General features: G+C 42.3%; 1 protein-coding gene and 1 long non-coding RNA gene across 5 annotated transcripts in view; one reads left to right on the top strand and one right to left on the bottom strand.

Moving 5' to 3' along the window:
• LOC135105634 (locomotion-related protein Hikaru genki-like) overlaps nucleotides 1-15,000 on the bottom strand; it is a 162,635-nt gene that overhangs the window by 104,219 nt on the left and 43,416 nt on the right. The window contains exon 3 of one of the 2 annotated variants that reach the window (XM_064013984.1): nucleotides 12,778-12,875. In XM_064013984.1, coding sequence (XP_063870054.1) covers nucleotides 12,778-12,875 — 98 coding nt within the window. Of the gene's footprint in view, nucleotides 1-928; nucleotides 1,143-12,777; nucleotides 12,876-15,000 lie in introns of those variants that run through there. The other variant, XM_064013985.1, reaches the window with a different exon arrangement.
• Nucleotides 1,379-15,000, top strand: part of LOC135105635 (uncharacterized) — a 61,327-nt gene continuing 47,705 nt past the window's right edge. For all 3 annotated transcript variants that reach the window (XR_010270929.1, XR_010270930.1, XR_010270931.1), the window contains exons 1-2: nucleotides 1,379-1,422; nucleotides 9,601-9,793. This is a non-coding gene — a long non-coding RNA (uncharacterized LOC135105635). The remainder of the gene's footprint in view (nucleotides 1,423-9,600; nucleotides 9,794-15,000) is intronic.

Raw genomic sequence — 15,000 nt, 5'->3', positions numbered from 1 at the left:
TTTTGTACTGGTGGACGAATCTTATAATAACAGAAGTATTTGTAGTAGCAGTATTATTATTATTATTATTATTATTATTATTATTATTATTAGTAGTAGTAGTAGTAGTAGTAGTAGTAGTAGTAGTAGTAGTAGTAGTAGTGGTAGTAGTACTAGTATAGTAGTAGTAGTAGTAGTAATATAGTAGTAGTAGTAGTAGTAGTAGTAGTAGTAGTAGTAGTAGTAGTAGTGGCAATGATAATGATGATGATGATGATGATGATGATGATGATGGTGACAACAACAACAACAACAACAGTAGCAGCACCAGCAGCAGCAGCAACAGCAACAGCAGCAGCAGCAGCAGCAGCAGTAGTATTAGTATTAGTATTAGTAGTAGTAGTAGTAGTAGTAGGTACAGCAACAAAAATAAATAATGACTGATGATAATGATGATGATGATGGTAACAACAACAACAACAACAACAACAACAACAACAACAACAACGTGATAATAATAATAACCCCTTCATGACTTCCTTCTGCAGATTAATGATAACAGAAAATAAGGGAAATAAAAGAAAGAAGAAAAGATACGAGAGAACGTTGAATACAAATACGAAGGAAGAAAACAACAACTATTATTTGAAAGCGAAGCGTAGTGCTAGACAAGAAAGAACGGTGTTAAACATTTACCGAGCATAAACAAAGGATGTGAATACCATGGAGTAAGAACGTGGAGGCTGAAATATGAATGGCCAGTGTTTACACCTAAGCAGATGACTGAAAGATGAAGAAAATAGAACATGAAAGGAGGTGGAATATATATTTTGCAGCTAATACTTAAATCATCACTCACACAGAGAGACGAGACGAATAAAGGGAGGAACGAAAGGTAGAAAGATAAAGACAAACTCACCAGGCAAGAAGGAAAATAATAGTGACTCACCTAAGAAGAGTTTTGAAGCACGTCAACAAACACTACAGGCGCCTCCCCTCCTGCTCCTCCTCCTTAGCGTGGCAGCCTCGCCTCAAAGCACACACAAGGGCTCTCCACCACACCACTAAGCCCTCCACTGCTCTGGCCAAGAACGAGCGAGCAAAAAATACAAAAAAAGATGCACTAGTCCTCACACAGCCCAGACCGGAGTTGCACTGGGTTAAAATTTTTTTGCTGGGTCCTCTTTTCCGCGCTCTCTTATGCTCCTAATGATATACTAAAACACTTATTTACTCTGCAAATACATGCTTTTTTTTTATCTCTTGAGAAAACACACGCAGAAAAAAGTAAGCAAGCAGACGCACGGAAACAAGGTAAAGAAGAAGAAAAATATTATAAAATACAAAATTTCAAATATAATAACCCAGAGATCTCTCCACGAGCCAATGTAAACACGTGACGCCATCCTCTCTCGGCGTGCGGCGGCAGGATGGGAGGCCCCAGTAAGTGTTGTCTCTAATATAGACACTGTTATCTTGCCTAACATAAATTCACCTTTGGAACAGACGCATTTAGCTTCCTTTTATCGCGTATAGTAGTGGCAGAGGTGGCGGGTACGTGGGTGAGAGAAGAGGTTAGGGAGAGTGGGAAGGAGCGGGGAGGGAGTAGTGGTGGCGGTAATGGCGGGTGTGTTTGGTCTCGGCCTCCCATGTTCGTTGTCCAGCCGTTGTTTGGATGGAGTTGGCTGGGTTGTTTTGACAGTCCTATTGATGTCGTGCACGAGGTGGAGGATGGGAAGGCCGGGAGGGAAGGAGGAGGAGCAGGACTGGCTCTGGGGAACATAGCAGGGAAAGAGGTCGAGGAAGGGTTCTGGGAGGGAGGCAGGGCGGGTGGTGGTGGTGGTGGTAAAGAGCCAAAGGGGTGGGATTTGGAAAGTAGGTCGTGAAATGCCAAGCGTAGAATTGGATTTTCCCTCGATCAAATACCAGCTAAACTTATGCAGCGTTGGGGGTGAGTGTTAATGGAAACCGTATTTTTTTTCCCCCTTTTTTTTTTTCTGGTGGTGCATAATTTTGAGTCCGTGTTTGGCGCATGCAAATTCCCACCCCCTCGTTACGTTTTGGAGGCTTAAATTAGCGCTAAGCGGGCACTTCATTGTGTGTGTGTATAGGCATTTGGTCACTAGCCACTCATCACTGGGCGGAATGAGTCGCAAAAAGTCTTGCTAAACGGGAAATGAGTGTGATGGACGCTAATAGAGTAGATAAAGTGCATGGAAGGGAAAGTTAAAGGGTAATCTTGGTACGCAGAGTTAAAATGAAATATCAAATAATTATACCGTCAGAGAGAGAGAGAGAGAGAGAGAGAGAGAGAGAGAGAGAGATTAATTACGTGTAGCGGTGCCTGATATGGGAAAAACAGCGCGATATGTTCAGGGTTTCGCCTTCCTTCAAAGACTTTCCACAGCACGTAGCGTCAGTTTCGAGAATTCATAATTATTGCATAGAAACAAGCTCAAAAATGCGCGTAAATGCATTCCGTCCCGACCATCTGACATTACTGCAAATTTTACAACACACACACACACACACGCGCGCGTACGTTATATTCGTTCCGGCAGTAAATTGACGGGGTATAATTTTGGCTTTACAGCTGCCCAATAAAACTCCTTTAATAGTTTCCTCCAGTCGTAAACAAGACACGTAAAAATATGACGTAGGTAAAGTGCACACACACACACACACACACCGGCAGTAGTAACGAGGCATAAAAGTCCATCTTCCCTCAGTTCCTTGTTTGCTTTCTGTATTAACGTGCCGTGGCCTGGAAGAAATACATAAAATTTTCACGATTTTATTATTTTTTTTTTTAAGATGGATTAAGTCAAGATATTCAAGGATAGGAGTTGGATACATTGTTGTTGTTATTGTTGTTATTTGTCGTTGTTTGTTGTTTGTTTTTGTTGCTTGTTGTTATTATTGTTGTTTGTTTGTTGTTGTTGTTGTAGTTATTGTCATTATCTTCATCTTCTGTATAAGTGTGCTGTAAGTTGGTGAAATTGGACTAGTATAAATTTTTCATGAGTAAATTAAGATATTCTGCGATACGAATTTGATATTGTTACTATTATTATTATTATTATTATTATTATTATTATTATTATTATTATTATTATTATTATTATCATCATCATCATTATTATTTTCATCATTATCATCATCTCATCATCATCACCATCAATCATATCCTCCATTTCCTCGGCCTCATCGTTCACCTTCCCCTTCTCATCATCATCACCATCACTGTCTACATCAGAATAGAATAAGCCGCGGTCAACCTTTAAACTATGGGTGACGACCCGGGAAATAGCGTCACTGGGGGCGAGGAGGCATCAGAATATTGGTTCACTCCCCTACGCCCTCGCCACCACCCTCCCTCGGCGCGCCATCTCCGGCCTCAGGGTAGGAACCAAGGAACGTATATGTATCTTTGGCAGGGACTACGGACGCTGCTGAGTAGAAGGAAGGGGAAGGTAAATATGAGTAAAGGTAAGGTAGAATTGTTTGTTCCTTTAATTATGAGACACTGGGGAGCTTGTTGATCTATAACGAGGGGATGTAAGAGAGAGGGCTTAGAAAAAAGGAATAGAAAAAGGGCTTAGAAAAAGGAAAAAGAAAAAAATGGTACAAGGGTAAACTGTTGCGGAAAAAATAACGTTTGTTCTGTTGGGTATATTTGTGAATTTTGCTGAGATGTCCAGTAATGTTGCGCAAGATTTCCTAGCGTAGCCAGACGTAATCTAGTTTAATCGGTAATATAACATACTATTATATTGTCTTTTTTATTGTCGAAAATTTATAACACATTTCAGCGATATTTTTCCGTGGTATTTTTCACGTCACATTAATTTCTATGACTTTTTTATGCCATTTTTTATTCTGAGTATTCACGTAAAAGCTCACACATTTCAGAATATAGAATACAAGCTATAATAGATTACGACCTTCACTCCGACCTCCACTTTGCCTCCTCCCTCCATGACTCAACAGAGAGCAGGCTGACGTGACCAAAGGATATGGTGAGTGAAGACAGGCCCGGATTCTGAAACACTTCTTCGCTTTATCTCCACGACGTATTTTCAAAACGCTCAAGCTGAAGTTTCACAGGTATATAATGATGTTTTTTTTTACCGTTCAGCTGACGGATCAACAAGATTTATACGTTACTGATAGGAGAAACACTCTTGAGAACCCGGTTAATCATCTCTGTGGCCTTTGAATATAGTTGTGTTGAAAGAGCATAGCGTTTCTGAATACGACACTCAATCTTCCCATGTACCGCCACAGACTGGAGATCGCTCATCATTACCAGAGCTGTGGTGTTGAGCGTATCGACAGAGATGCTTAAAAAGAAAATATTTGGTTGCATTCACGGCACTGCTGATGAACTAATGCTTCCTGAAAAGATCGGATGTGTGGTAACCTTGTAATGAAGCTGAAAGTATTGATGATAAAGGAAGCATATATTTGAGTGCATTAATGTAGGTCACACGTGGCCATAAAGATGAAAGATGGAAATAATGGAGATTAACTGAACTGATGGCCTAGTCATGTATTTAAAAGTGCTGACAGTGCAGATGTAAAGAGCAAATGTTTCAATGCGTTCATAGTAAAACTTGGTCATTAAGCTCAAAATAAAGCTGTTTCAGAAGACCAACTGAATATGTAGCAGTTTGATGATGATAAAAACAAAATCACCACTTCACCCACACAGAATCTATGCCTTAACAAGCTACCGTACCTCAGAATTAGTATACACAATTGAACAAAGACACCTTATATGATAAAGTGACACCACCACCTATCCTGCATACATAATTCCAGGTAGCCAGCCTCCCTCGCTCCCTCGCTGGTATAGACAGGTAGATGAGAGAGCCGCGGTGTGCCCGTCTAGGGAGAAGGGAGGCATGTCTGTGATGTGATGTGGGAACGCTGGTACACTTTGTAGGCATGTTATATTAATTTACGGAAGTGAGCTGGCTGGGAAGGAGGTAGAAATTATTACAGCGCCAGATCCTTAGATTCATATTAACGTAATCTCAGAAAGTTGGCTTGGAAATGTGTGGAAGCACTTAACGCAGTGGGATTAACAGAGTGGTTATTTTTTGCGGGTCTTCAAAACCTTTTTTATTTATTATTTATTTTTTTCATGATGGTAAATTGAGAGTTTGTAATGAGTTAATCGTTTCACTGCTGATTCGAAACACTTATTTTTCGTATTACTGTCTCAAAAATACGTGGTTGTGTAGCCTGGCAAAGATAAAGTTGTACTCGTAATCCACGTTCTCTTTCCTTGACGTCCATCTGAATCAGTAATTAAAGTGACCCCAAATGTTAACAAGACACGACCATTGCAGTAAAAGGGTTTAACGGAGCTAATTTGTATGATATTCCTTCTACTGTTTAAATGAGGGAGATTGTTTTATATATATATATTTTTTTAATAGTATGATTTATATAGTACTGTTTTGTAGCATAGTTTATGACGCGTTGACTTACATGGACCTGTTCTGTAGTATCGTTCATGTGGCGTAAGAAGTCAAATGTTTATCGTATTGTGCATGACGTTTCAGTACCTAATAGTTTTTCTTCTGTAACTGCCGGAAAATACCAGTGATTTATAAGACAAAGGAGAGTTGAAACAATCTCTCTCTCTCTCTCCTCTCTCCCTTCTCTCTCCTCTCTCTCTCTTCTCTCTCTCATCCTCCTCCTCTCTCTCTCTCTCTCTTCTCTCTCTCTCTCTCTCTCCTCTCTCCTCTCTCTCTCTCTTCCTCTCCTCTCTCTCCTCTCCTCCTCTCTCTCTCTCTCTCTGAGTATTTAAGAATTCAAGCCGGGAAATAAGCAGAGTAAGCAGCTACAGTATGAAACACGGCAGGATAAATTCCCTACATTTTATGTCCAGAGAGAGAGAGAGAGAGAGAGAGAGAGAGAGAGAGGAGAGAGGAGAGAGATGAGGAAGTGCCGCGAGTGCTCTAAGAAAATAGAAAATAACTTGGCTGGAATTTTTGCCCAAGAAATCACAATGAGTAAGGAGAGAGAGAGAGAGAGAGAGAGAGAGAGAGAGAGAGAGAGAGGAGAGAGAGAGAGAGAGGAGAGAGAGAGAGAGAGAGAGGAAGTAAAGGAAGGAATCATGGTGAGGAAGAAGGGAGAGATGGAGGAAGAGATAAAAAGAAAAAGAAAGGAGAGAAAAAGAGAAAGGAAGAATGAGAGAAGGAGAGGGACATATGCAGGAGAAAATAAAGAAATCATGGTGAAGGATGAAAGAAGTAGGAAAAGGAGAGGATCGGGGAAGAGAGCAAAGAAAAAAAAAAGCATAAGGACTGAAGATGGAGACTGCGAGATGAATAAAGAAAGAACGACGAGGGGTTGAGAGGGAGAAAGGAGAGAAGAGAGAAGAGGGGGAGAGAAAGGGAGGGAAGACCAGGATAAGGGACTACTCTTAAAAACGATTAGAATTCACTGCAGGACTGTTTTCAAAAGCGACAGAGGTGACGAGTAGGATTTTCACAGTCTTCTCCAATTATTGATGCAAAAATCGTGTTAAACCGCCACCAGATTCACGAAAACATTTAATAATCCCTATCACTTCCATTAGAAATTGTTGTATAATCGTGTCAAAGGTGATTAGCAAGACTCGCACGTTGGTTATCCTCCCCCGGCTAAAGATGCAAATACTTGTTAAACTACCACCGGAATCACGAAAACACACCTGAAAATCCGTACGACTTCCAACTAGAGCCTATTCAGTGTAATCTTAGTAGGACACTCAAAACATTTAAAAGCGAAGGACTTTCATGATATTTTCTCTCACTGTTGATGTAAAAACGTGTTAAAATTACAACTGGAATCACGAAAACACACTTGAAAAATCTATACGACTTCCACTAGGGGCTGTTCAGTGTAATCGCGGTAAGACAGCGAGACGTTAGCAAGGAAGGTCTCGGGAGTGAAGGTGCGAGGTGGGAGGGGAGGAAATCAGCTCCTTATAAGAATGGAGACGTTAATCTTCAAGTTGCAGGCTCGTTAATTGCCGATTTTTGTGAGCGTTACACCTGGTGCGCTCCTGACAGAGAGAGAGAGAGAGAGAGAGAGAGAGAGAGAGAGAGAGAGAGAGAGAGAGAGAGAGAGAGAGAGAGAGAGATAAGTGGGAAAAGTTAATCTCAAGTTTATTATTCTAAATGTAATTATGCTTTAAGTTAGAATATTAGTTATTTAAGTTATCTAAAAAAGTAGATTGGTACTTAATTATGTCTTTAATGTGGGTGGTGCGCGCTGTGTCACCTTTAAGCTGGGCATCGTATCATTGTCGACTAATTAAAGTGTCAGAGAGAGAGAGAGAGAGAGAGAGAGATGAGAGAGAGAGAGAGAGAGAGAATGCTCACTAAACAAGGGTGAAGAAAAGATACTAAAAAAAAGACAATTAAAGATAGTTGGATGGAGGAAAGAGTGAAAGGAAGAAAAATGGAAACGAGGCAATGAAAGAGATAAACTGCTGTAAGAGAGAGAGAGAGAGAGAGAGAGAGAGAGAGAGAGAGAGAGAGAGAGAGAGAGAGAGAGAGAGAGAGAGAATATGTTATGTATGCTGACGGTGTGTCTGTTTATATATGTATGTATGTGTGTATGTGTGTATGTGTATATATATATATATATATATATATATATATATACATGTATAATGAGATACCTGTGCGTCTGTGAGTGTATGTGTTTCGTTGTTGATGTATTTATCTCGCTGTTCTTCCATTTATTTACTTTATTTATTTATTTACTTATTTTGTAATTGTTTCCTCCCCATGCCATGTATATTATGTGTGTTTTCGCTGATATGTAAGTGTGCGTGTAAGTATGTAAGTGTGTGTGTGCTAAGTAGCGTGCCCTGTAAATGCTCACTTCAGTTAACAGGTAATCCGAATCTGGTCAGCAACACCTGTCTGACTCACACAGCTGACGACTATGCTTACATCTCATAAGGGGCTGTCAAAAATATATCCATTGAACGTCCCTGAACATGTAATTCCTCTATATTGAGACTGTAACCTTCTATGAGAGAGAGAGAGAGAGAGAGAGAGAGAGAGAGAGAGAGAGAGAGAGAGAGAGAGAGAGAGAGAGAGAGAGAATTACACGTTGGTCTGTCATTGGTGCTTTGCTGTTCTCTGTTTCCTGCTCAGCCTTTCCTGTCCCACAAATACTAATAATTCACGAGAGCATCAGTTTGTGTTTTTCCGCCGCCGAGCAAGATTTAACTGGCGGCAGAATAGACTCCGATAGAGAGAGATCGCAGTAATGGCAAATATATGATAATGTGAGATGGCTTTCGTTATTCTGATTCTGATTTTTAGTCATAATAGGTGTACACATGAACGCTAGAGAGAGAGAGACAGACAGACAGACAGACAGGCAGGCACACACAGACCCACTGACGGAGAGAAATAGACAAAGACACAGGTAAAACGTAACAGACTAAAATGATTAAACTGAGCGGGGATACGTAGGCAGGCAGGCGGGCAGGCAGAAGGACTGGCAGGTAGGCGGGCAAGATTGGTAATTTGCCGATAGCAGAGCCGGTGATTGGGTTAAAAGAAAGAGCGAAAGGTGGAGAGACGAGGCAGTTACTTCATTGCCCCATCAGCATAATTTCCTCTCCGCGATGGACATGAGGCGAGGCAAGGCAAGGAGACTCACGCACGCACTCACCCACGCACTCACGCAGGTGCTCTAAGGATTTTACGGTGCTAATTTCCCGAAGCGTTTCATGTTAGTGGGGAATTAACGCTTCAGAATTGTCTCACTCTCTTTCTCTCTCTGTCTCTCTCTTGCTCTTCTCTCTCTCTCTCTCTCTCTCTCTCTCTCTCTCTCTCTCTCTCTCTCTCTCTCTCTCTCTCTCGTCACTAAGGTTATTTGGGTCCTGTTTTTTTTTTCTTCTTTTACTGGGAGATGTTTGTTGTGTCTTTCGTTAGTTTCTTAAGTTTTGTTGCTTTTAGGGTTTGTTTGTTTGGAGAGAGAGAGAGAGAGAGAGAGAGAGAGAGAGAGAGAGAGAGAGAGAGAGAGAGAGAGAGAGAGAGAGAGAACTGACTGGCTGGCTGGCTGGACTAGTGACTGTTCTGGTGAGTTTGCATGGGTATAGTTTCCGTGCGTGTTAACATAAACTTTTCCAGCCAATGCCCGCCGCTGCCGCCGCCACATTGCCCTGTCAGACACACGGCCCCCTCACCTCATCTTCATTCCCTGGCTCCACCTCATTATCACCCCCTGCTGTCCCTGTGAGTGTCCGGTTCCCCTTTCTTACCCATTCTTGCCCATGAGGTTCTGTGACTAGTGCGCGTTTTGTTTTTCTATGTGTTTATTTGTTTTGTTTATCTGTTACTAGAATTATCGTGAGTTATTGAGTTTCATTGGGGGATGTTGGACGAGTCTCTCTCTCTCTCTCTCTCTCTCTCTCTCTCTCTCTCTCTCTCTCTCTCTCTCTCTCTCTCTCTCTCTCTCTCTCTCTCTCTCTCTCTCTCTCTCTCTCTCTCTCTCTCTCTCTCTCTCTCTCTCTCTCTCTCTCTCAGTCGGGTCCTCTTCGTGTTGTATTCAGGTGGCTGCTATCGACCCAGTAACCGAGAAGACCTTGTTTTGCAGCGGGCAGCCTGAAGCGTCGGGAGGCAGCTGCGTGGTGATGGTGTCTGCAAGTCAAGTCAGGGCTTCTTGCAAACTGAATGTGAGAAGCATGAGCCGGAGGTCGAGAGCAATTGTAGCCCGCGTCACGGTCTGGTAGCCTCTGCTCTGCTCGGTGGAGGGACAACCGATCAGGAGGGACTGCAGCACCTGCCTTGTAAGTGTTGTTGTCCTTGCTTTGCCTTGCTTCGAGTAGCGTTGGTGTTCCGATGTCAGAATAACAATAATTTAATCAGTCAGTCAGTTAACCAATCAGCTGGTCCGCTAATGCATCATAACTTAGCCATCTAGTTTTATGCTATATCAAACTGCCGCGTGAGTTGTGTGTCTGACACTTCTTTGTCTCATTGAACCTTTCGACTGTTATAACTTCTCTTCATGCTTGATAATATTATTTAGAGTAATTCCAAAAAATCCCACTGCACGAGAAGAGATTGATCGAGCAGCGCAAATGTTGTAGTGCCTGTAATCACATGTAGTCACGTATATGCTTGGTAAGATCGTCTAGGTTTACTGAAATGAAGTAGCAAGTATCACATTGCCATCAGCAGTCACAGGGTTAACTCATCTCTCACAGCAATGGAGTGGAGAGTGTGGTGGTGAGACGCTTGCTCTCTTACCGTGGTGTGTTCGTGACCTCGTCCTTGACTCGCAGAAGACATGAGCAGGCAGTTCACGTTTAGGAAGTGGACAAAACACCGAGTTGTTGTTGTGCTTCACGCTTGCCTGGAACGCCGCCTCGAGTTGTGACAAAGGATGTTTGGCGAAACTTTGCTCTTCTCCAGAATGCTCTCGATTCAGGCCTTTTCCAGTCATTCGAAGATGTTCGAGACTCCGGGAATCCACGTAAAAAGACAAAGCCGGTGCTGAAAAGTCCATCAAAGGGGGCATGTTGGAGCTTACTTATCCAGTTGGCTTCTTCTTTTACTATATCACAGTTCGCGCACCAAATTCACGTCCTTGAGGTAAAAAAAAAAAAGTTTTCAGTGGGCACGGTTTTGGGAATTTAACAAGTCCAGCTTTTTCCGGCTTTCCCTTCTTTAATTTCTAGATTAAATAATGTAGCAGCTTATTACTACCTTACAACGTCTATAAAGTCCACGTTCTTGAGCTGGAAAGTCTATAGGGACATGGCTTTGGAGGTGTACAGGTCCGGCTCTCTCCGCCCTTACCATCCTTTATCTCTAGATGAGGTAGTGTAGCAGCTTATCACACACATCTTCGTAAGGTCCAACACTCTGCTTCTGCTTGTTCTTTTGCGTTCCTTTTCGTATTGTGTGAAGAGTGAAACATTGGTATACACCTTCCTGTTTATAAACCCTGCATGCTGAGCCAAGTTGGGCAGAATCACAGGTAATATCACTTAACTTAAATCTCCTGGCAATGCTCAAACTCGCCCGGCAGTGTGCAGTGGTGTAGTGGTGTTGATGCTCTCGGCAAGGGAGGGGTGAGGGTTCGTGTTAAGATGCTACTGTTCCCTTTCCGAGAACTTAACCTGAGTGGTCATAGGAACGTAGCCAAGGCCAGCAATCTCTCAACAATGGTCCTGTTACCCTTTTCAGTTTATGGGCAACCGTTGTGTGTGTGTGTGTGTGTGTGTGTGTGTGTGTGTGTGTGTGTGTGTGTGTGTGAGAGAGAGAGAGAGAGAGAGAGAGAGAGAGAGAGAGAGAGAGAGAGAGAGAGAGAGAGAGAGAGAGAGAGAGAGAGAGAGAGAGAGAGAATCACCCCACGACCTTTGTTTTAATTAGTCCTCCAATATGCATGTGACCCCAGTTGTTCTAGTGGCGCTGCTAAAAATCTGTGGCTGTTTGCTCCAAGGTAGGTCATCATTGGAAAGGTCAAAGATGATGGAAGTATGAGAGAATACTGTAATTCCCTGGGAGGGAGGCGCGCGCTGGAGCAGACGCCACACACCGCCGTAATTCATGCCGCCGCTGATGATGTAATTCTAAACGTAGCGGGAAAACTTGCCAACTTTTCCGTCGTCAACGTTAATGAAGATGCTGGAATGAGTAGGTAGTGTATTTAGAGAAAGGTGTCTGATTTTTTTTTTACTTTTTTTATTTTATTTTATTTATTTATTTATTTATTTATTTATTTATTTATTTACTTATTTATTTGCTGTTTCCGTGAAAGAAGGGAGAGGAAATGTTGGAAAGCGATGGAGTGCCTCAACAGAAATACATTCCTGATTCCTTTTTTGTTGCGTACGTTAAAGAAGAAGAGGAGGAAAATATTGAAATGCACAACTACATGTGTTTCTCATAAAATGCCTGAATGTTCTTTTCGTGGCGTACGCGAGTATTGGAATGGGACAAAACATGTTTCTTTAAAAATACTGCACGACTTTTTTTTCATTGATTATGTTTGTGAAGGACAGGATGAAAATGTTACAATGCATACATTTTAAAAAGTTTTATGACAAAACTAATTATACTAAACAAACTCGGGTAGTAAGTAAGCGTGCAGTAGACAGTCGTGGTGCATAACATATATTTTCATTATATATTACACACTCATGATAATTTAATTTAATTAATCCGAGGCTAGATATGAGGCCAGCGCCGAGGCACTAATATCCGCCCCGCTGCAGGAGGTGGCGGCGCGGTGGGCGGGGCGGGCAGGCGGGGCGTGGCGGACAGGAGTCACCACGGCCCTCCTCACTCCTTGCCCGTCTCGCACCACCCTTGTGTTGGCACATTGTGGAGGCGGCTCACAGCACAGGCTCAGTGTGGAGGGCAAGAAAGCTTAGCCTCTACCCTTTTCCGTCACGCAGATGGTGTAAGATTCCATGTCATCGGGGCAAGGAAAATACGCAGTTAATGGTAGAAAGAAAGTAGATTTATAGACAAGAGATCTGAAGGGCAGCCGGAGATACAGGCACACGGATGGGGATATTTAAGAGATAAATTGATGAATAGATAGTACGTTGGTAAAGATAGATAAATAGATAAACAGAAAAACAGATAGATGGATATTGACCACAAACTTATGAAAATCTATAAAATGAGAAACACACACACACACACACACACACACACACACACACACACACACACACACACACACACACACACACACACACACACACACACACACACACACACACACACACACACACACACACACACCGTAACTCACCTGCACCTGATCTGTAGGGTCGGCGACAGGCAGCACTGACATGTTGAAGGTGTGGGTGGGGGGCGGACACCCCACGCCCTCGCCCTCCCCGCGGCACCCTGGAACACAGACGCGCACAGGTTACTCAGACCAAGGTGCAGAGAGAGAGAGAGAGAGAGAGAGAGAGAGAGAGAGAGAGAGAGAGAGAGAGAGAGAGAGAGAGAGAGGTGGAGGGGAAAACAAAGACTAACAAGGACAAGATTAATAATAAAGGGAAAAAAAGGGTAAAAAAAAGGGGGAGTATTGCAGTTTAGTAATCCGCTTTGTCGTGTTCAGTTCGTCAAGTTTTTCCTTTCCTCTGCTATATTTTTTTTCCTCTATAATTCTGCATTTTTCTATTAGTCCCCCTTCATGTTTAGTTCGTTCAGGTTTCCTCTCCCCAGCATGTTTTTGCTTTTTTTTGACTGTATTTTTGTTTTCTGTTCTGTTTGTCCACTTTCCCTCCTTTTTTTTCATCTCACCTACTATTAAACGGTTCCATATTTTACTAAGTTTCTCAAGTTTTCCCCTTCATCTTATTTCCCTTGCACTACTTTATTTTCAGTCTTCCTCCTCTTCATCATTACCTCCACTGCGTCTAACCTTCCTTTCCCTCTCCTCATATTTTTCCCCTCCACTTAATTTCCTATATTTTGATTTCCCCTCTCTCCAAATCTCTCATTACTTTTCTACCTCTTCTTCCCTACCTTTTCAATACCTGGTCTCCTCTCCTGCCCATTTTCCTCTAGGTCTGCCCAATAATACTGTAATAATACCAATAATGTATACCAATAATTCTGTGGTATATCTCTCTGCCACATTTTTTATTTATTTATTTATTTATTTTCTTCTTCAACTTATTTCATCCCACGGTTTTTCTCTTCCAGTTTACAGAGTACCTTATTTATTTGGTCTACTTTCTTCCTTCCCCCCTTCATTTCTTCATTCTTCTATTCTTGTCGTATAATCTTCCTTCATCTTTCGTGTTTCGTTTCTTTTTGGTGTTTTGTTTATTTATTTATTTATTTTTGTTTTGTTACGGTAATATTTCCCTTTGTTTCGTATACGCCTCTGCTACATACTCTTATTAGTCTTCCTCTTCTTCATCCCACCATCGTCATCTACTGATCCAACAATGCTCAAGTTTCTATTATAGACCAATTTTCCACGTCCTCTTATGAGTCTTCCTCTTCTTTAACTATTACTATTTTCATTCCATCCTTCTCCTCCTCCTGCTTCTCCTCCTCCTCTTCCTCCTCCTCCTCTTCTTCTTCTTCTTCTCGCTCCATTTCTTTTCCCCACGCCACCCAACAAGTCCTGCCATTCCCATTCCTGCCGCAGTCTCTCCTCTTCCCTGCCGCTTCCCTCGCCCGCCCTTACTACTCCCCAATCCACCCCAAGCGATGTGAATTATTTTAGAACTCGGTGACAACTTCCTCTCTTCAAAATTCTTCTCCAGGTTGTGAGCAGTTCTCGGGATTCATGAGTAAAGTTTTGTTACTTTTACTAACTTTGCCCTGCGTCTCTCTCTCTCTCTCTCTCTCTCTCTCTCTCTCTCTCTCTCTCTCTCTCTCTCTCTCTCTCTCTCTCTCTCTCTCTCTCTCTCTCAGTTAGGCAGTAAGTTGCTATTCACTCATTCATTTAGCCATTTATTCATCCATCTGGGTCATTTAATCGGCCTAGGCATTCACTGATTCATTCATTCATTCAGTCGGTCAGTCAGTCACTTATTCATTCATTCATTCATTCATTCATTCATTCATTCAGTCAGTCAGTCAGTCAGTCAGTCAGGCAGCCAATCAATTAATCAGCCATTCATTCATACATTCATTGAGACAGTCATTCAGTAAATCAGTCAATCATTCATTCAATAAATCAGTAAATTCATTCATTCATTCACTCACTCAGCCACTCGGTCACAAAGCCACTACGGTCCCCGCCAGCAGGACACATGAGTCAGGCGACCTTCTCTTCTTTTCTGATGATCGAGAGGGTGGGCCAGTGAGGCGTAAGAGGACTGACTCACTCTTTTTTTCCCTCCATTCTTTGTTTGTCCCGGAGACACGGCTTTTCCCTACTGTTTGTCAGGGGATCATATTGCTGCCATAATGTGCCAGCGTGCTGTGGGCGTTTTTTTCTTTGTTCCTCTGCTGCTGCTACTGCTGCTGCTGCTACAATTACTTGCTGGTGTTTCTACTACTACTA

Source organism: Scylla paramamosain, chromosome 12 (assembly GCF_035594125.1).
Source record: "Scylla paramamosain isolate STU-SP2022 chromosome 12, ASM3559412v1, whole genome shotgun sequence".
Classification (NCBI taxonomy): Eukaryota; Metazoa; Arthropoda; class Malacostraca; order Decapoda; family Portunidae; genus Scylla; species Scylla paramamosain.
The sequence above is the reverse complement of the archived record's forward strand: the minus strand, read 5'-3'. Positions and strand labels throughout refer to the sequence as shown.